Genomic DNA, 22625 nt, shown 5'->3' on the forward strand with positions numbered 1-22625 from the left:
TGTTGCAAACTTTTCTCAGTCAAACAGAAACGTTTTAAGTTTAATGTTAAAATAAGAATCTGCCTTGCAAACCATCATGCTGAGTTTTTGATAAATAGTGTGGGAGGATGAAACTTAGACTGGTAAAGTGTTGAAAATGTAATAAAATTACCTGACGAAGCGAAGATCCGTGGGCTCTGAGGAAGGAACATGAACCAAAAACATAAGGTAAAGTCTAGGATAAATAAAAATATGATGAACACACAATTTGAAGCTAAGATGAGTATTTTTGTGCTGAGCTGACCAACGCTAAAAGGAATAAGAGTTGGAATAGCAATTATTTTGCATCATGTGCAGCTTGTAAAATTGGCCCGAAGGCATAATGAATAATTCTAGTGAGGATATTGTCTGGTTGGTTGATCATTTCCTTGTTTTCTCAGCCACCTGTTTCTCCCAAAGAAGTCCCTCTGCTGAACTCTAATAATCGAGGAGCATAGGTTTGTTTTCGGTGCTAATAAGAATGTTCCGTTGGAGATGGTGATTAAAAAAACACGACACAAAGCTGTGTTACATGAGAATCAGACACATGGGACAGCAATTCTTACAAGATATCTTTTATTATTATTATTATTAATGTTCACTTGTGAGAGAACACACCGTGTACATGAAAGAAACTAAACGTCTTTGGGATAAAAATGTAAAAAATAAATAAATAAATAAAACAATGGCAGCTGATCAGATATTTTAAAATAGGATGCTGCAACCCGTTAAACACAGAATAAAAATCAAACATAACGAGATTTCACTTTTGCTTTCACCCATCCTCATTGATGCTAGCTTTGCAAACCTGTTTTGAGTCTAATTTGCTCATCAGGGTTAGAGAAATCATCCCATTTATGATGACCTTTCCAGGTAAATACTGAAACTGAGTGGCAGTAATAAAGATGGTCAAAGCGGCTGGATGGTAGTGAACACATTCTTACATTCATTGGTTTGTGTAAAATGTTGTTGATCATTTGTGAACAAGCCTGGGTGGATTGGTGGAAAGGTCACCTGTTGCCACGGGTCTTTTGTGACAACCTTGTTCACGTACATGAGATGTTCTCCCCAAAGTATGTTGATTACAAAAGCACAAAATCTGCAAACGCCACCTCTGTGTGGCTGCCTTTCCATCAGGTAAGTGGTTCCTTAGTGAAGTGAGAAGTGCCTAAGAGAGCTGAAAATGTTTCTCTCCTTTATCCTCCAGACAGAAGGAGCATTCTTGCAATTTCTTGGCGTGAAGCAGTTCAACCTCAGAGGACTAAAAAAAAAAGATCAAGTTGTTTCGGGAACGTGAGGAGCAAAAACACCTTCTGCTAAAATTAAGCTGATGGTGATTTAAAAGATAGGACACGGTCACGCAAGCAATCGGTTTTACCTCAACAGCCGCGTTTCCGCTACAGGAGTTCCGGAGAGGAAAGTGACCAAGAGGAATGTTGGCTTGGTCCTCTCAGCTGAAATTAACCTTTGCACACTGCTATATATGAATAACCGGTAGTCGGAGTTACCTTTGCACGCTGCTATATATGAATAACCGGTAGGCAGATTTGAAAAAACGAGCAAGGCACACTCGCATTTGTCACTCCGTCTCTGCTTTAGAGGTCTTTAATTCCATCTACGATATTGCTGCTGTCTTTTTCTCCCGTGATCTCAAAATTGACCAGTTACTAATTTATTCTTTTGATGCCATGTTTTTAAAATAATTATATGTATATATATATATATATATATATATATATATATATATATATATATATATATATATATATATATATATATATTTTTTTTTTTCCCTGTCCTGTCTGGCTGTGAAGCAAACAGAATTGATGTCTGAATGCTGGTGACAAGCCTTAAAGATTTACTCTCGGGTGGAGCATCACAGCTTCTGCTTTTAATGTCATGCATGATACTTAAAACTTTTTTAGGTCCGAGCAGCGAAAGCGCTGTGAAGGCCTATTGTATCTGCTCTGTTTATTTTTCTTCTGCAAAGTAAATAGGCTTTTTGGAGGCCTTAACATACCTGAAAACTCGGGAATTTTTGCACACATTTCAGGCGTGGTGTAAAATTTTGTATTTTAAAGGTCCCAAAAAAATCGCAAGAAAACTAACTCCACAGCGTCCCCTAGAATGTGAAAAATACACCCTCCATAAAGCTTGGTTTATCGTACAGTTATGAAATTTTGTACACTTGTAGTACTCAACAGTCCGCACAGAAAAGTCTCTTGCAACCATGGTCAACATCAAACAGGAAGTTGGCCATTTTGGTTTGAAATGGTGATTTTGAACCCATTTTGGCCATTACTAGGGTCCGCTTCTGATTGATTTACTCTATCAATTTTCGCACGATCGTCTCGAAAGTTGTGGGAAATTGCTCAGAAGGGATGGGCGATCAAATAGAAAAAATTAAACGGAGTTTTCGCATATATATAAAATATAAATGGCTATAACTTCATACTCTAATAGAGTAGAGTTACAAAGAATTCTGTGGTCATTCGACATCCATCTACAAACTAAACTGAATGGTCGGATGATGACATCACACAAGCCCCGCCCCCTCAGGACCAAAAAGGTCAACTTTTCCTGTGATAGGTCCCAAATCGCCCCATTTCTCTTAATCACCACAAATTTGTAGCTGGTAACTCAAGACAAGTGGGTGTTTCTTGGCGTCAGTTTAAGGGAGTTTTCAAAAAAGGGTGGGGCTGTGGCGGCACGGCAAAGTCAGGCGTACCGCTGTGGCCATACGTTTGCCTCCCGTTTCGTCATTTCTAAAGATATTGCCACAAAACTTCTGGTGAGTGATCCTAGTCTGACCACCAATAAAATTGGACATGTTAGGTTTGTGAGCGTGGCCTATTTTCTGAAATAGCGTCCCTAGAACCATTAAAACTGTCAGCCCCAAGCCATGCTTTGACTGAGGATTACGAAATTTGGTACACTAATGTAGTTTCTCAGCACGTACAAAACAGTCTCTGGGAGCCAAGCGCAAAGTTGCACAGGAGGTCAGCCATTTTGGTCTAAGTACTCAATTTAGTGATTTTCGTACACATAGTTTGGAGAGTGATGCCCCATCGCCCTTTTCATCAATCATCTTCGAACTTCTGCTTTATACTCTTAAGACATGGGGGGGAAATTCAACCATCAGATTTTTCTAAAGTTGAAAGGTGTGGGTGTGGCTAAGCCTCAAATTTTTACCTTTTGCCATTACATTACTTGAGTAATAACTACCATATGCATGATCAGATCCATATAAAACTTTATCTGTGTAATCACTGACCACATCTCAAGACAATGACAATGTGGACAGCTGACATCACCTAAGCCCCGGCCCCTGACACCAGGAAGTCAATTATTTTATGGTGAAATGCCCATATTTGTCCCCTCTAATTTAGTCAACATGACACTAAGGTCATACACTGTCTTCATGATGCTGTAATGACCATTCAGTTCTGATAGCTTTCCAGAAAGGAAGGGGCTTTGATGCCATGGCAAATTCTGGCATGACCCCGTGACCTTACGTTTGACTGTAACTTCCGCAAACAGCCTCCGATCTGCACGAGACTGAACATGGCAATCAACAATCATGCCCTTTAGCCAATGAGGCAAAACGGTTGGTGAACGTTGTATAATATCACCACAGCGCCCCCTATATAACTTTAAAACTGTAATAACTCGTACAGACGAGGTCACAACTTCACCAAACTTGCTATATGTACTCACACAAAGGCACCCAACACAATCCTTTGGTCATTGGTTGATATCGCTTTACCTCCGCCACCTGACAGATATTAGGCCCTGAATAACACATGCATGATGCAATTCACATCAAACTGCACACAAATGATTGTTGTCAACATACAAACTGCTTCATGGAATATTTCCTAAATTTGGGACCGTGCCCCCTAGATACAATAAAACTTTTGTAACTTCTGCAAAAAAGCTCCAAACTATATCAAACATGGTGGGAGTCATCACACAACTGCAATAAACACATGTATGTGCTCACTCTTTCAAATCACTTTAACTCTGCCCACTTACAGCCTTTTGGCTCTAGATGACCCATGCAACATTTGATTGATGCCAAGTTAACAGAAAATCATCTTTGATGACCTCTATGGGATTTAGTTGTAAATGGTCACAGCGCCCCCTAGATGGGTTCAAACTTTATCAACTTCTAAAGACAAGGTCAGAATGGCATTATACTTGGCTTGTGTCATCACGTGACTGCACCAAACACATTGATGTGGTTGTTGGTTCAAATCCCTTTAACTCCGCCCCCTTTCAGCTCTTTGGCTCTAGAAAGCACACACAACCTCTGATTGGTGCCAAACTACCACAAAACCACATTTGACTCCCTAAGAGGACCTCAATGGGATTTTTATGTAATTGGTCACAGCGCCCCCTAGAGTTAATTACTGTCCACAAAAATACACAATCAATGATGAACAAGAGTCTGCTTCTAGACCTGCAGAAGGAGAGAAGAAAAAAAGAAAAGAAAAGGGACACACAATACAACAGGAGCAAACTATCACTGCATCAACCTGATGAGGAAATATAAAATCAACATTGTTTTACTGAACAATCACGATAATAAATGACAGTGTATTAAATGCCAATCACAGCTTAACACATGTGTTGAACGTGCTAAGTCCATACTTATGAGAGCACAATGTGAGCATGTGAGTGTACCAGCGCTTGTATATGTAAGGTTTCTCTATAGGAGCGTCCATTAGAGAGTGTGAGGGGCCACAGATCTGCCCCCAAAAATACGTAGGAGATGGAAGGAGCTCCAAGTCTCAGGGATCCAGGAGCTGCCCTTGAGCGCAGGGACCCCAGGGAGACTGCGACCAGAAAAGCCCCTGCCCCCCTGGAGAGGCGCAGAGGATTGCCCCAGGGGGCAACAAACAGCAGCTGGCAGAGTCCTGGGGGATATCAGCAGCAAGCCCACAGGCCCGCCCGCAGCCTCCCACCCCCAAGCCGGCCGAGCCCGGAACCCAGCTACTCGGGACCCAGGGGCGACAAGCCCCGCCGGGGACCCAACAGAGCCCAGGGACTCAGATCCCACCAGGCAGCCACTGGGATTAATCAGGCAGACGCCAAAAATCTTAAACCCCCTGACCCGGGAGCCGCGAACACCCAGGCAGACCAAGGCACCACACTCCACACCTAGTGTGGCAGGAGGAGGGGAGGCATAGGTGTATAGCAGCAAAAGAATTCCCAGGAGAGGGGAGGAGTCTAAGGTCCCACCTGACATATACAGTCAAACACAAACACAGTCACACACTCCCTCCCTCATGCTCACACATACACATACAATCTAAGACATACAAAAATGCACTCCAGTACCCACTCATGCTCCCCATACACACCTTATTCACTCTGGTCCTGGTAATGCTGCACAAGGGTACAACCTTCACTGGGTCCCAGAGTTCGACCCTTTTTGCTGGGGTGCTGATGAGCAGCACCCCCCCCCCCCGCGCCCAACGCTGAGCAAAGCAACCCACCACCCCAGAGCCCAGATCCCCCTCCTAGCCTCCAGCCCTGGAAAGCCAAGCGACAAAAGAGGTGTGCTGAGACCTCTAGTCTCCCTCCGCCTGCTCCACTACAGTGTTGGTGCGTGTTGATGAGGTGTATTCGTGGCTGTGGTGAGCAGGCAGTGCAGACATCGTCTGGCCGACGCCAGTTGATGCCACCACACCACCCCTCTTCCCCCACAGCCCTATGTGTCTAAGTGCAGTTTAAAATTGGAAGTGGGCACCGGCACTTGGGATGAGGCTGAAAGATACCCTTGCCAAATGCCGTTGAATGTGCTCACTCCCAAGGTCCTAAGTGTGTGTTTGCGTGGAATGTTGTTGGTGGAAGTGTTTAATGTGCAAATAAAATTGGGGGGCAGGCTGCCGCAGCAATGCGGACATGGGGTCCCTACCCACACCCCCTGACTTGTCCACCCCCCAAGGTCCTATATGTGCATGTTTGTTTGATGGCGTGAGGGAGCAGGAGGAGAAAAATGTGTGGGGACGGAGAGGAATGACTGGTTGGACTAAGCCCTCCAGGGAGCCAGTTCCCCCACTGACCCTAACAGGCACCTCTGTTGCCAAAATGCCACCCAGGGCATGGAGACCCCAGCCCATCTCGCCAAGGCCTTAAGCGGCAGCATCGCAGAGCTCCGCAGAGTCCGAGGGAACCAACGCAGCCCCACCCCAGCAGAATTTCTACTCCCATCCCTGCATTTGCACAGCTTCCAGAATATATAAAACATAGGACATCCAGGTAAGGTTGGGTCCTCCCTCTCCTGGACATCCCCCTCCCCCGTGATGGAACAGCAGAGGAGCCAAGGTCTTCTCGAGGACCCTGAGTTTGTTTTGGTTTAACCCACAAACCCGGCTCTCTATTCAGTCTGAGTTCTCTACTGTGCCCCCTAGTGGAACACTCCAGTACTACATGTAGCGCAGAAGCCAAGCATGTGAACAGAGATGCCGTCTGCATCAACGCAAGGGTAAAAAACAAGTATATTCCAAGACTCAGGAGTCAGCTCACTGCAACCATTTCAGCAGTGAGTGATGTCACTGATCAGCGTCAAAAGGCGTCCACAGACATTAATAACATCAAAGTACGTCATCCATTGGGAAGAGCGACTGTAGGACGTGAAAAACGACGTTCAGTGATCAGAAGATGTGTGGTTTTTTTTGTACAGCTCTGTAGGAGCAAAGTGCCATTATTTATTGCGTGGGAGGGATTCTGCCATAGTTTTCAGCATTGGGAATTTACAAATAATGATTTTAATGCAACGTGAACGCTGCTTAATTTCTTTTCTTTCTATTCCACTTCACCAGCAACTCTAAAAATTTTACAAATTATATAATTTCCAACTGACTTACAACCAATCAGCATGAGTGCCCACTAGTCCCGCCCAGTTCAAGTACTTGGTTTGTTCCTGAAGTGTCCTGGAAATCGGCCTATTGTCAGTTTTCTGTATTTATACAGTATTTTTTATTACTAATCAGGTTGAAATAGCATTGAGAGGCACACAGGTTTTCCCAGGACATGTTGGAATATCTTCTAGTGAAAACATAAATCTGCTGGTTCTTTGCATGGATTTTATTCATCCGTTTTCTGGTCGACTAGACAACAACTGCTACTGTCTGTGACAGATGCACAATGAGATGCTGGCATAAAAAAACCTAGAAAACTCTTCCTTTCATGTATATAATTTTGCTTGTCATTCTGTGGGTTCTCACCTACCAGTGCAAATATTTTATTTAATACTTATTTCATATTTGACTTGAGGCCAGTTGAGGCATCATCCCAGCGTGCGTTGTGTAAACTAGATGAAAGATGTGAATTTATGTGTCACCCTTGTTGAACAAAAACACAGAAGTCACTGAAACTCCACTCAGGGCTAACACTACTACTACTACTACTACTACTACTACTACTACCACTACTACCACTACTACTACCACCACTACTACTGCTACTACTACCACCACTACTACTGCTACTACTACTGCTACTACTTCCACCTCTACTACTGCTACTACTACTACTACTTCTGCTGCTACTACTACTACTACTACTACTACCACTACCACTACCGCTACAACTACTACTGCTACCACTACCACTACTACTACTACTACTGCTACTGTTACTTCTACTGCTACTGCTACCACTACCACTACTGCTACTGTTACTTCTACTGCTACCGCTACCACTACTACTACTGCTACTACTACTGCTACTGCTACTGTTACTTCAACTGCTACTGCTACCACTACCACTACTGCTACTGTTACTACTGCTACTACTACCACTACCACTACTGCTACTACTACTAATACAACTGCTACTGCTACTACGACTACTACTGCTGCTACTGCTACCACTACTACTACTGCTACTACTACTACTACTGCTACTGTTACTTCTACTGCTACTGCTACCACTACCACTACTGCTACTACTACTAATACAACTGCTACTGCTACTACGACTACTACTGCTGCTACCGCTACCACTACTACTACTGCTACTACTACTACTACTGCTACTGTTACTTCTACTGCTACTGCTACCACTACCACTACTGCTACTGTTACTACTGCTACTACTACCACTACCACTACTGCTACTACTACTAATACAACTGCTACTGCTACTACGACTACTACTGCTGCTACTGCTACTACTACTACAACTGCTGCTACTACTAGCACTACCACTACCACTACTAGTAGTACCACTGTACCACTACCACTATTGCTACTGCTACTTCTACCACTACTACTGCTACTACTACTACTACCACTACTGCTGCTGCTACTACTACCAATACTGCTACTACTACTACTACTACCACTACTGCTGCTGCTACTACTACTACCACTACTGCTGCTGCTACTACTACCACTACTGCTACTACTACTACTACTACCACTACTGCTGCTGCTACTACTACCACTACTGCTGCTGCTACTACTACCACTACTGCTGCTGCTACTACTACCACTACTGCTACTGCTACTACTACTGCTGCTGCTGCTGCTGCTGCTGCTGCTGCTGCTGCTGCTGCTACTACTACTACTACTACTACTACTACTACCACTACCACTACCACTGCTAATACTACTACTACTACTCAATTCAACTCAACTCTATTAATAAATCGCGCCTTACAGGCAAAAACATGCCACCAATGCGCTACACAGACCAAGAAAAAACATTAAACATTAGGTCCAGAAAATAAAAACATTGGATCACATGATACAGACAAAAAACACAGTGAATACACGGATCACTTTAAGTAAAACAATAGTTAGAAAGATTAAAAGACAGATCATAAAAGTAGGTTTTTAGCCTTGCCTTAAAAACTGCCACAGAGGTGAGAGGAAGCTCATTCCAGAGCTTAGGACCTGCCACAGCAAAGGCCCTATCACCATGCGTCTCTAGGCTCGATCTTGGGACCGAGAGGAGCATGAGGTTCGCCGAGCGGAGTGACCGTGCAGGGGTGTGCGGTTGAAGCAATGACACCAAGTAAGGAGGGGCCAAACAATTTAACGTTTTAAAAACCAGCAAAAGTATCTTAAAATGAATCCTTACATCAACGGGCAGCCAATGAAGCGCAGCCAGGACGGGGTAATGGGATCATACTTGCGCCTGCCCTCTAAAAATCTGGCAGCAGCATTCTGCACCATTTCCAACCTGGCTGTTGAGCCCTTGCTCACACCAAATAAAACAGAGTTACTACTACTACTACTACTACTACTACTGCTACTACTACCACTACCACTACTACATACTACTGCTACTACTACCACTACCACTACTACATACTACTGCTACTACTACCGCTACCACTACTGCTACTACTACGACTACTGCTACTACTACTACTTCTGCTACTACTACCACTACCACTACTACTACTACATACTACTGCTACTACTACTGCTACTACTGCTACTGCTACTACTACTACTACTACTTCTGCTACTACTACCACTACCACTACTACTACTACATACTACTGCTACTACTACCGCTACCACTACTGCTACTGCTACTGCTACTACTACTACTACTGCTACTGCTACCACTACTACTACTACTACTACTACTGCTGCTACTGCTACCACTACTACTACTACTACTACTGCTGCTACTGCTACCACTACTACTACTACTGCTGCTGCTGCGACTGCTACCACTACTACTACTACTGCTGCTACTACTGCTACCAGTACTACTACCACTACTACTACTACTACTACTGCTACCACTACTACTACTACTACTACTACTACTAATAATAATAATAATAATAATAAAGATGTAAAATAATCTGAGTTATGAATCAGTGTGATGTCACAGTCAATACACATGGTGTGTTTTGCCTTGATGGCAATTTGCAGATGTGTCAAAGGATAAAAATGTTTAAGTAAGAACATAAATAACAGGAACAACGAATAAAAAGAAGATTTAATAGTTTTTTTCATACTAAGCTTTGTTTCTGCATTCATTTTAGTTTTGAACCATATTTTCATCATGTTTTTAAAGACTATTTGATACAAACTTCCTCTGCAGTTTTCCAACCCACAAATCTTCTGTGTTTGCAGCACAAGTTCATTTTTAAGATCTTGGAGGGGATTTACGAATCTGCTGTGGACTTGATCTAATTCATGTAAAGCATCAAGTCTGAATTTACGATACTAAGTGTTGCTTTTTTGGTCCTAAGCTAGTCCTTCGAGGTGCTGATATGGCTCACTTCCTGTCTTTTTGCCCCAGGCTTAAGCAAAGTTGTTTTGACAGCTCCAGCAGCTTCCTCTGCTCACCGAGTCGGTGCCACCGAGCGCCGGCCCGGCTGACTGAAACACGCCAGGTGCATTTATGATGGATGGCTGACACGGCTGATTCCAGGCTTCTTGTACATACGATGGCTAACCTAAAACCTACAGACTCAGACATTTGTGAACCCAACAGCTACTGTGGTATTCCTCCCACATGCTATCTCTCTGCCTAACTGCTCACCAGTATGATGACAAACCCAGGAAATCCGCTGCCAAATCGGACGGATGACCGTCAATGACAATAAAACTCTAGAACACGTTTGACAAGTCGAGGCTGCAAAGGCAATAATTGGTGACCCTTGTCAAAGCCCGCGTGAAAGCTGGCAGAGGGTTTCTCCAAATTATCTCCTAACTTCTTGCCCTCCCATTCCCCCACCCTCGCCCAGCTTCGCCATAAAAGCTGCTCGGCTGAATCGATGCGATTATTAACTTGAACACAAAGGTGAGGGCGTTTTCCTTTCTTTTTTTTATCTATCAGAATAACAACAATGAGGAAGATTAATTGGCTGGTGGGCGAGCCGAGGAGAAGTCATGTTCAAATTGCATGCAGTAGGCAGTGATATTATTTCTGAGTAAGAGCCCTAACTACAGATCCCTGTATTAATAATGCAGAAGGACCCCAGGGGCAGCCATCTATTTGCACAACCCTCAAATGCACACGCACACACACACACACACACACACACACACGCACGCATGCACGCACGCACGCACACACACACACACACACACGCACAGAGCGACTTTAGCTTCATGCTATCAAGTCACTTGTCTTTGGGGAACATTTCCAGAACATTTTATGGCATTTTGTTTGCAGATATATTCATCAGACCTCTATGATTTTCTAGCAGACTGCTTGTTAACTCGCTCCTTTTCACTCATCTGTAAAAGAGCTGCTAAAATTCTGCATTTAGCTTAAAATTTTCTGCACAAATCGACTCTGCAGACGATAGTTTTTTTTCCACGTCGACCCCTTTATTTGCAAGCTGTTCTTTGACGCATTCTCTAAACAAGTCAAAGTAGCACGTTGATATAAATCGTCACACTAATGTGGACCCATTTATATCTTACAAACAACTAGAGCCGATGCTGAATGGCTGAGAATGGTAGATGGGTTCACACGCTGTGATTATCTTACTTTACCTCTAAGTGCAGAACACTTTGCAGAGAAAATGATCACTGTCAGATTTTTAATAGCTTGGTATTTATAACAATGGTTTTCTCTGGTAACATGAAGGCTAGCAGACATCAGAAAAGCCACATTAGCTCCCCACTGAGGACAATTACAGGAATAAACACAGAAAAAGACAATTTACAGAAGTAACTTTAGTTGAAACTTCCAAAGTCGTTGCCCCTCATCCTCGCTGCATCTCGTTGCTCACTTTATCATTTCTCATTTAATCAAACCTTGCAAATGTGGAGGTTAACTTGCAGAAATCTATGGCGCATATATGTGTTTTATTATATGCTCACTTTGCGTGAAGCATCTGAAATAATTACCTGGGTGGGAGCCGCTGTGAACTGAATGGTGATGAATTCCCACGCAGCTGAAAAATCTCAGTCAGTTCAGAACAATTATGTTAAATGCAGTTTTTATTCAAGTGCTGCAGCCTCCAGGTCTCTGCTTAGTTAGCTGCATTTATACATTTAAATGTGTGATTATAAAAACGCACGGCTCTACTCCCAGAGCTATTTTTCTAGTTTTAACCCTCGGTGCTAACTTACCGACCTTCGTCACTTCATTTGCATCACGCAGCAACTATGTCACTGTCGTGGATGTGTTATATGTTGCAGCTCCTTCACTACATAACATAACTTTGCTGCATATCTTCCATATGAAATAAACCAAAACACAGCCATAAATTGTTTGACTATATCAGAACTGAGGACTGGAACCATAAAAAGACCAATGTCTTTATAGCTGGCTTTTACTTACAGGGGAAATATTTACATTTTATCCAGTTTTCTATGGTTTTAAGATCGGATTTTATGCTAATATGCTTCACGTTGTTGATGCAAGTGCATCTACACGTTCTTAAACTACAATAAAACTCCTATCTGTGTATGCAGTACCCTCTGGCGCTTCGCCACTACTTCAAGTAGACTGCTGCACACACGAGCCTGTTATTTTGATGGGTGCAGATATGCAATACTTTAGGTTTATGGGCAAAGCTTTTCAAACTCCCCCCGGGAGTATTTCACATCTATCTCATGAGGCGTTACCAAGGCTTCTGCATTTATGGCCTCCCTCACATATGATGTGTTTGCTCGGAGACAAAAAAAAAACCAACAAACTGATAACAAATATGCCCTAGAGTTGCTATTTTTAAACAACACGTCATGACAGTAGTGGCAAGTTCAGCCAAGTTAATGAGTGCGGGTGTATATCCGGCAACCCTACCTAACTGGCTGCTGGCTTTGTTTTGACACGCGGGTGGCATCCTTGTTTCAAAAATTTCTCTCATACTTTTTTGCTCTCTGTGACAGAAAACCCAAGGAAAAAATTTGTGTTGCATTTACAAAAATAACATATTCTATATTCTGTGTGTAGGCCTCAGTATATAAGCATGTGTTATACATTTGTGCAACACGTTTCTCACATAAGGAACGTCAAATGAATATCTGTTGTGTCTTTCTGATCAGTGGGGTCCAAAAATGGTTCATGCTTGTGAGCTGATCTATCTCCGTTTCTGATTTCCTCTAGGAGAAGTTGTAGCCAGCGCCCAGTGTGTGGATGACCCTCCACCCACAGAGGAGAGTTGTGAGGTGGCCTGCTCTGCAGACTGTGTGGTTGGCTCCTGGTCCTTCTGGTCGGCCTGCTCGCACAGCTGTGCCACAAAGACCGCTGAGGGCAAACAGAGCCGCACTCGCACCATTTTGGCCATACCAGGCACCGGTAAGCCACAAATCCTTTAGATTGCGTTTGTCTCCTTTCTGGCTTGGTGCCAAAAATGAGCTTCTTTGTTTTTTAGTCACTTTAATTGTTTGAGATTTGCTGAAAAAGCTTATATTCCTGGTTACTTTGATTTACATGTAAAATATGTGACAGGGGCAACAGTGGGCCTCATTTCAAACTGAAGCAAGAGGTTAAAATTACATTTAAGTTTTCCATTTCTCCCCCTACTGGTTGAATGCAGAATTACAACCCTGCCACAGCCTGTTGTAGCAGGCGCTAACAACGAGCTAACGCTAACATAAGCGAACTGAAGCTAAATACGCTTCAAAGTAAAAAGATCCACACTGTTGACCCAAAAATATCATTACTTACAAGTCCAGTAGCAACAAAGCCAGGTCACCATCAGTCCGTGATTTTTTTAGCCTCCTTTAGCTCCCTCAAACTTTTGTAGGCTGATGTTCACTCTAGTTTTAGCTCCTTGCTTTACCTCCAAAGACACTCACTTTTAATTCCAGGCTTCACCATGATGCCAACAAAAACTGCAAAATTCCTGTACTTTTTATTGATGGTCAGCAAACAGAAAAAGCTAACTCCTAGCCTTTATATTAGCTAGCAGCACAGTAAACCACTATTGATGCAAAGCAGGTAGAAATCTCCCGCTAGTGTTTCTACCTGAACCACAAAACTGTTGAGTGACCTTTCTGGTCAGCAGAGGGCACAGTGCTGTCCAATGTAACGTTTCTGGCTCAAAGTAAGCTGGGGTGTGCTAATGAGGGATTCATAACAGGAAGGCAGAAACTTTAAGAGATTATAATAAAGAAAAATGGCGTTTGTGGAGTGTCACAATATAAATCAAAAACATTTCAAGAGCTGAAAGACAAAAATAACGAACAAGACTCAGCAAACCATAAAAAAATAAAGAAAAGATTGACTGAACGAGCGGTTTTACCAGAGTCGTTTCACCAGCACTGCAGTCTTATGGCTGTTTTCTAGATTTAAGAGACTCATGAAGACGTTTTTCATCTCAGAAAACATTTGAGGCTTGAGCTGACCATCCATTATCAGGAACTTTTCCTTAGGCGAGTGTTACTCGGTGCAGTCGGCACGCTGTGCTTTCGACTCAGACAGCCTTGGCAGTCATCTGCTGCCCATTAATCCCTGTAACTAAACACATATCAGCAATAGCAGCTGATGAAAGAATCTCGCAGCTTAAGCCAGGTTGTCAGATATCAGCTCGCTGGCAGAGGAGCTGTGAGTGGCTGCTAGAAGAGCTGCTTCAGTGTTTATATGTCTGCTTGTTGGTAACTCTGAGAGGTGGGGGTTGCAAAGCAAATCACGAGTGTTTTTACTCATTTATTTTCCTTAGACATTCACATTCTTCTGCAAGGTGTAGCTGTTCTGCAGGGGCAGTTCCAGGGGGAGTCAAGGGTGGACCAGTGCTAGCCTGACAGCGAGCTTGGACCCCTTGTGCCCCCCTTGCTGAGGGCAAAGCCAAATAATGCATAGATTTGGAGTTTTTTGTGTGATAATTTAGCCTTAATGCAACAATGTGAATGAAATTATCTGAAAGTTGAAAAAAGATGCCGACTTTTCACTGAGACAGATAACTAAGAAATCAAAATTCTGCCTTTTGTGTTTCCACCTAGACGGCAAAGCTTGTCCAGCAGCTCCAGCCCTGGAAGAGTGGCGAGTGTGCAACAACCATCCTTGCTCTGTATTTTACTGGAACGCCTCAACGTGGGGACCCTGTTTCGCTGACGTTAACGCAACAAGCTTCTGGAATGAGACGTCGGGCTGTACCGTTGGTGTCCAGCGTCGTAAAGTCAGCTGCACGAAGCAGAACGTCGGTCCTGTGGTGAACAAAAGGTACGCTCTCTGAGCGCAACATCCAGCTCACCAAATCCTTATCCTCTTGGCTAACGAACAGTTACGTCTGCAGGATTTCAAAGGGCAGCTGTTTACAAACCCTCACAGGTGTATATTGTTTTCTCATCACCAGATCCATCTTGGCTCTTGATTAAATTAAGTACATTGGTGGTTTCTACTTGTGTTGGAACTCAATTAGAATGTTTTTTTTTTCAAAAACACAGTTTTTCCTTTCTCACTTGTTGCATTGATTACTTTTAGATGCAACAGAATGAGTCCTATGACAAAGCAAGGAAGGATAATGAAAGAAAAAGAAAAACCTCCCTGAAAATCAAACGTCCACACACTAAAACTCTTATCGTAAGATGTCTAGCACATCGTTGTGCTATTCAAAATCACTCAGAAGACCACACACACTGTGAAGCCACATCCCTAGAGCTTAGTAAACTGACATCTTTCTTTATACATTCATTTTGTGAGGTTTTTTTATTCTTTAGTTCTCTTTCTCCCTGTTTCTGTGCATCCATGTATGTTTGAACCAGTGATTAATCTGGCTTCCTTTCCCCCATTATCCTTCTCTTTCAGCAATACAATATCAAACACTGCTAAGGGCTTTTGTGCTGTCACTTTAATGATGTTAAAGCATAAACCAGAAAGACAGATTTATAAATAATTCAAAAAGTTTGCCCTTCTTTGCCTCAACATATTATTGACAGGGCCATAAAATGGATTATGGAGGGTTTTTTCTCCCCCATGCTCGTCCTGTCTCCCACCACAAAAGCTTTAATGAAAGCTGTCATTTCTGCGCCACCAACAGATTTCTCCTGTACAGTGTGCTGTGAATTTAATCACTTTTCAGCTATTCATACAGCTGCAAAGTGTTCATTTAATGAAAACAACACCTGGAGCAGAGACCTGTTTTTTGGCATTAATCGAAGACAATGTTGACTGTTAGTAATGAGTTATTCTGGGTTTTTTGTGTGGTCTGGCAATCAAAATAACATATATGTTTTTTTCTGCACAGAAGAAAAAAACTAAAGTTCAATTAAATAAGGACTGCATGGAAGCATATTGCCGTCAAAACACAAGAGCAGTGTCTTGCTTTAACAAGAAACTTTCTCGTAACAACATGATTATTATTTTCTAATAACAAGTTAGCTCTGAATGCCAACGTCTCGCGAGATGTTTGAATCTTGCCCAGAGGAAACAAAGGGAGAAGACAGCCTTTATGCTAGCAATAGTTTACCAGAGGAGCATTTTCCTCCACACTTCTGTCAAGATGCCCTCACTTGGCTGTCTTGTCCACGCAAATTGGCTGTACTTCAACTTTTTAGTTAAGGTGGAACTTTTGTTGTAAAGGTTAACTTCCTTTGTGCTTTTTCACATAGAACAAGCAGAGGTGAGAGCTAGCACAGCGGAGAGTCACACCCTGTCCTGTCTCCCCGTTCTGTTCAGTCCTGTGTCCATGTTAATTGCTCCCACCTGCCTCTCGTTTCCCAATCACCCAAACTCCCAGCCCTCTTGTATTTAAACCCCTTCAGTTCTGTGTCTCTTGTTGGATCATTGTTTCTATGTCAGTGTGTTCCCGATTAAAATCCCTGTTTTAATGTTCCTGTCTGTCTGCCTGCCTGCCTCCTTCTTCACCCGCGTGTGGATCCTCACCTCCGTCTCACTCACCAGCACGCCTGACACGGAGCAGGCAGAGGAGAGAGCTTGCATATCAGAGCAGGCGGATAAGAGAGCTAGCGCAGCAGAGCAGCCATTTAAGAGCGCTAGCATAGCAGAGCAACCAGAGAAGAAAGCTAGCACAGCAGAGCAGCCAGAGAAGAGAGATAGTACAGCAGAGCAGACAAAGAAGAGAGCTAGCATAGCGGAGCAGACAGAGAAGAGAGCTAGCATAGCGGAGCAGACAGAGAAGAGAGCTAGCATAGCAGAGCAACCAGAGAAGAAAGCTAGCACAGCAGAGCAGCCAGAGAAGAGAGATAGTACAGCAGAGCAGACAAAGAAGAGAGCTAGCATAGCGGAGCAGACAGAGAAGAGAGCTAGCATAGCGGAGCAGACAGAGAAGAGAGCTAGCATAGCGGAGCAGACAAAGAGAGCTAGCATAGCGGAGCAGACAGAGAAGAGAGCTAGCATAGCGGAGCAGACAGAGAAGAGAGCTAGCATAGCGGAGCAGACAAAGAGAGCTAGCATAGCGGAGCAGACAGAGAAGAGAGCTAGCGAGGGTAAGTTCTTGAGTTAAACATCGTCGTTCAGTGGTTTTCCCCCTGTTGTGACATTGCTGCTGCTGCACTTCCTAAAAGAAAAGTTGAACAAAAACACGTGTTTTATAAGTTACTAGACTTTGCTCAGTGTCTTCATGCAATTAACAGGAATGTTTCAATGAGTGAGTGGGTCGTGGAGGATGGCTGCTTATACTGAGCCAGGATTCTCTGGAGGTTTCTTCCTGTTAAAAGGGAGTTTTCCTCTCCACTGTCGCTTTATGCTTGCTTAGTATGAGGATTGCTGTATAGTCACTGACACTAGTCAGTGACTTGATGCAATTTGCTGGGTTCCTTATATAGGACACATTATTTCTGATTGGTTTAATGAACTGACCTGAATTGGAATGTTTATTATGTGAAGTGCCTTGAGACGACTCTTGTCGTGATTTGGCGCTATATAAATAAACTTGAATTGAATTGAATTGAATTAATTCTATGATAAAAACTCAGTCCTGTTATTCTTTAAAACTAAAAAAATTCAGAAAACAAAAAATAAAATACTCTGAGTCTGAGATGGTGAATGCCTATTAAATATTTTGATATCTATATTACTTAATTCAGTTAAAAAAAAGATGATTTTTACTTATAAGTAAGCAGCACCTTTTTGGTGGAACAACCCTAAAACGATCATCACAAGAACAGTTCTTGTTTTATACAACATAACGAGACACTCTTATGCTACTATATTGTTTCCCTTCCACAGATGGCAATGCACTTCTGTATAAATCAGCCTCTTTTATTGATTTTCCCCCTCAAATGCAAACATCTCCTCTGTATTTCTGAATTGTCCCCATCTGAAGAGCAAGACCCCCCCCCCCCCATAAAGCTGCTGTGCTGCTCGCAAACGGTCACTTCAGTCAGCAAACATCTGAGCATTTCATGGTGGGCAGTAATCTCTGTAGAGCTGTGGCTCAACAAAAAGCTTAGTGGGGTTTTCTTGGTATCAATCCAGCTCCTGAAGGAAAATATTAGATTGATTTTCTGCCTTCGTTTCCTTCTGCTTCTCTTTTTTCACACTTTTATTAAATCTGTTTTTATCCATTTTTTACCACTTCACATTTATATACATTTGGTTGGTTTTAATTGCATTCCTTCAGATATGTCCAAGTACATGTAAAATATCTAGGTTTCTCACGTTGTTGTCATAGTCCAAAACCAAAGTCTTGATTGGAAGTCTAACATCCTCATTTTTGGGCAAATCCCACAATATTCCCCCAGCTGCTTTGTTGCGCTGCCATGCCCTCTGGCATACATCAGTGCAAAGAAAGAAGGGAAAAAAAGGGAGAGAGAAGAGAGGGGATAAGGCTTGGGAAGGAAAAGGTTTTTTACACCCTGCCTTCTCATGCTTTGGCATACTTTGATCTCATTCCTGTCCATGCTGGCTTTCTGCAGTCGCTGGGATGCGACTTCATGCTGGGCCTCTAGTGAGACCTGGATCTGGTTGTCAAGAAAAGAGAAGTCACTCAGCCTGGAAGAGAATTTGGAAGTCTGTGCATGCACGTCTGGGTGTTGAGGGGGAGGAGTTTTGCCTGCTGGTTGATAAAAACATCAAAGCTTATGAATTATTTGATTTACACGGCTCTATTAATCCCATCTCTTTAAAGCTCCTAAACCTAAAATAAAACACGACCAACATACGACTTACAGATACATCATCCTAGATCTGTATCAGCATGAAGAAAGCGTAATTATTTTCTATTTCACAAGCAAGAAATTGTTGGTAAAGATGAATAATTGTGCCTTTTAGCAAGAATAATGTCTTGTTTCTCTCCAAGCAGCAATTTTGGATCATTTTTTCTTCAGAGCAACACAGTGTTAAATTTATTTCTCCTACTTAGAGTTTCATCTCAGGTGGGTATGAACTTTCAGTTCTGATTTGTTTTCCAGTCTGCTCTTTGGAACAGGTGGAGCAAAGTACAATTTTTGCAGGGAGTTTTACTGCTGTGAGCAACCGCCTGCTCCTTCCACATCTTTGCTCTCATTACCACATATCAGACAGCAGGTTTTGAGGGGAAACGCAAACATAATAACCTGATTTTATTACAAATTCAGTAAAAACGGAAGAAAATGAACACGGTTTGTCAACCATGTAAACTTTAGCACTTATAAAATAATAAACAAGAGAGAATATAAGTTAAATGCAAAATTTGGTGCATTTGTAGTGTAAGTGTAATCATTTACTTTATGTTATGCTCTTAATTGCATTTTTATGTGCCTGGAGCACCACTTCCACTGGTCTGTGGAAATAATCTGATACAAAACCAGTTTACCTCACTGAGTCGCATAAACACTACTCAAAATATAAAAACATGTTACTTTTAAATAACTGTGAGCACATTTTGTAAGACATTAAAGAGCAAGTTCACTTTTTACTCACTATTTTCAAAATTATCAGTTTTGAGTTTCAAATTCAGGCTTAATATAAAAACTGTTTTCTACCCCTAATTCCTGCATTAACTTCTGATAGAAAACGCTAGGATTTGAGAATCCAGACAGATCTACATCACACTGCCAGCGTTCATGCACTCACCCGTCTTGACATGTGACGGGGAAGGCTGTTGGTTTAGTGTCCACAGTTAGTAGAAGCTAACTGTTAGCAGTAGCAACTCCACCACTCTTTAGGGCTTGTGTTATTTGTGGAGATAAAACATCAACGTTCCAGACTGAGTCAGTGGTAGAGTCGCATTGCTGTTAACCAGAGGTGAGATGTCCAAAATATCAGGAAACAACACACCAAATCCTGCCGTCTTAAGCTACTTTCTCCTCCAGCTGAATTCTACGTCTTCAAACAGGTGCACTGGAGCTTGTTTCCCCCCAGAGAACGAATTAAAAGGCATCCATTCCTACTAGAGACCACTGCTAATGTATTAAATATGCATAAATTTGACCTTTAAAGAGTATTATTTTACATGCTTTTTGTTTTCAGCCTCTGCAGAACCCTCTTTGGTCTGAGCGTGCCGTCGGGACTGCATCAGTTTGAGGAAACATGTGAAGGACACGCCAGCTCATTCTCTGCGTCGTTCACTACGATGAAAGGACACTCAAACTGCTCTTTTGTTTGTGTGTTTTAGGTGTTTAGATTCTTCTCGTCCAGAAACGGTTCGACCCTGTTTGCTGCCCTGCAGGAAGGACTGCGTGGTGACCCCGTTCAGTGAATGGACAGCCTGTCCATCAACATGCCTCACAGGTAGTGCGCACACTTCTTTCTCCTCAGACTCTCTCCTTCGCTCTCTCTCTCTTTATCTAGATTTCTAATAACCGGATAACCTTTTCAGAATCTGCCAGTCATCTTCATGTTATTAACCTTTGCTCAAGGACTTTTTAGAATGCCATCATTTAAAAAAAAAAAAACTTCATTATGATTGTATGAATGTTGAGTGGCTGCAAATTTACATTATAAAAAGAAAGTTTTATTTCCTAAAAGTTTCTGATGATAGACATAACCTGATTGCAGCATAGAACAGTTTACAGCAGCAAAGAAAAGACAAACTGGTGGTTTTATGAAGAATTTCCAGTCTTGGATCAATAAATGTGCATTAATTGGTAATAATAAACATTTAGCTGCAGATGAAAATTATAAAATGTCCATCCCTTGAGATTCAGATTCAGATTTCAGATTTATTGGCCAATTAAAATTACATTTACAAGGAATTTGGCTTCGGTAGATGTTTGCTCTCTAAAACATACAACAACCACAATAAATGATAATAAAATACCTAAAAACACATAAGAACATGTATACCCACACACATGTTCATTTACTCACACACACACACACACACACACACACACACACACACACACACACACACACACACACACACACACACACACACACACACACACACACACACACACACACACACACATCCATAACAATAAGTATTAAAAACTATAATAAAAGGAAGGTAAAAGAATCTACAGATTCAGGAGAGAAATGGCTGAAGGAAAGAAAAGCTGAGCATACAGAAGAAAATGGAAATTTAGTTGTTTCGATGGAAAGTAGAAATAGAGTAAAAAATATAATTGTTTTGAGAAGTGAGCAGGCATCTCATCTCTGTAAATATGCTGTAGTCCATTGGGCCTGCTGACGATGTAATCACTTTCTTAATTGCTGCATTTTCAATGTTTTGTAATTAGTGTAATGTAATGAGCCTTGGAGCTGGAGCCAAATGAAACCATTACAGGGTGGCGTGTCCGAGAACAGACTGCAGTGAAGTGGAGGACATCACAGCCATCAAGGGCACGCTAATCAGAATCAGATCAATTCCACGGCCACTTGTTTCTTCTGCTGTTTCTTTGACACGTCGCACTATGCTGCTGAATCTTCATCCGTTTGGAGTCCAAGACAATTACAAAGAACTTTGTTCATTTTGGATTCCACTTCTCTAAATTCCTCGTGCAAATATTTTGTCTCCGTTCTGAGACTTTTGTGTGAAGAGTGTGTTTTTTGTTTACCAGATAATTCCACCGCTGTCTCTCAGTCTCGGTACAGAACCGTCATCCAGAGGGCCGCCAACGGAGGACAGGAGTGTCCCGACACAGTGTACGAAGAAAGGGAGTGTGACTCAGTTCGTGTTTGCCCAATTTACAGGTAATACACAGTTTATACTCAACTTTCTACTTAATTATAAGTATATGTTGGCTTAATTATGAAACTTTCTAAAAATAAAAGGTTTATTTGCTGCAAAGATGCATTTCTTTTATTATGTTTTTTGAAATAAAAAGTAGTTTTGCACATAAATATATGTTTTTTACTTTAGTTTGAAGTATTTGTATAATATTATAGGAAAATTAAAAATAAATACATTGAACAAAGTCTTATCTGCATTATATAATAAAAAAAATGAAACCTACAGACGCAAAACACCTTTTTAGACAGGTTTAACCAATGTAAAAATGTGTCTAGTGTGTTTTGAGCATATACCGTATTTTCCAGACTATAAGTCGCACTTTTTTCATAATCTGGCTGGTCCTGCAAATTATATACCAAAGTGACTTATATACCAAATTGTGTATACCGTGCTGCTGCGGACCGGCTCCGGACCAGGAATGAGCTCCTCTGCCCCGCCATCACCTGCTGGAGCCTGTGACGAGCTGCTGCGGGCCGGCTCCGGACCAGGAATGAGCTCTCCACGCCCGCTGGGAGGGTTTGAAACACCGCCATCCTCTGCTGGAGACCGTGGCGCGCTGCTGCCCCCTGGTTGTTTATTCTGTTATTGTTTGGCCGGGGATACA

The 22625-nt window shown here is 42.3% G+C and overlaps 1 protein-coding gene across 2 annotated transcripts in view; it reads left to right on the forward strand.

Annotated features, from left to right (window-relative positions):
• Positions 1 to 22625, forward strand: part of thsd7ba (thrombospondin, type I, domain containing 7Ba) — a 244015-nt gene that overhangs the window by 121647 nt on the left and 99743 nt on the right. For both annotated transcript variants that reach the window (XM_015966811.3, XM_054747116.2), the window contains exons 9-12: positions 13066 to 13257; positions 14904 to 15123; positions 20459 to 20574; positions 21849 to 21981. In XM_015966811.3, coding sequence (XP_015822297.1) covers positions 13066 to 13257; positions 14904 to 15123; positions 20459 to 20574; positions 21849 to 21981 — 661 coding nt within the window. The remainder of the gene's footprint in view (positions 1 to 13065; positions 13258 to 14903; positions 15124 to 20458; positions 20575 to 21848; positions 21982 to 22625) is intronic.

The sequence above is a fragment of the Nothobranchius furzeri genome, chromosome 14 (genome assembly GCF_043380555.1).
Source record: "Nothobranchius furzeri strain GRZ-AD chromosome 14, NfurGRZ-RIMD1, whole genome shotgun sequence".
Lineage (NCBI taxonomy): Eukaryota > Metazoa > Chordata > Actinopteri > Cyprinodontiformes > Nothobranchiidae > Nothobranchius > Nothobranchius furzeri.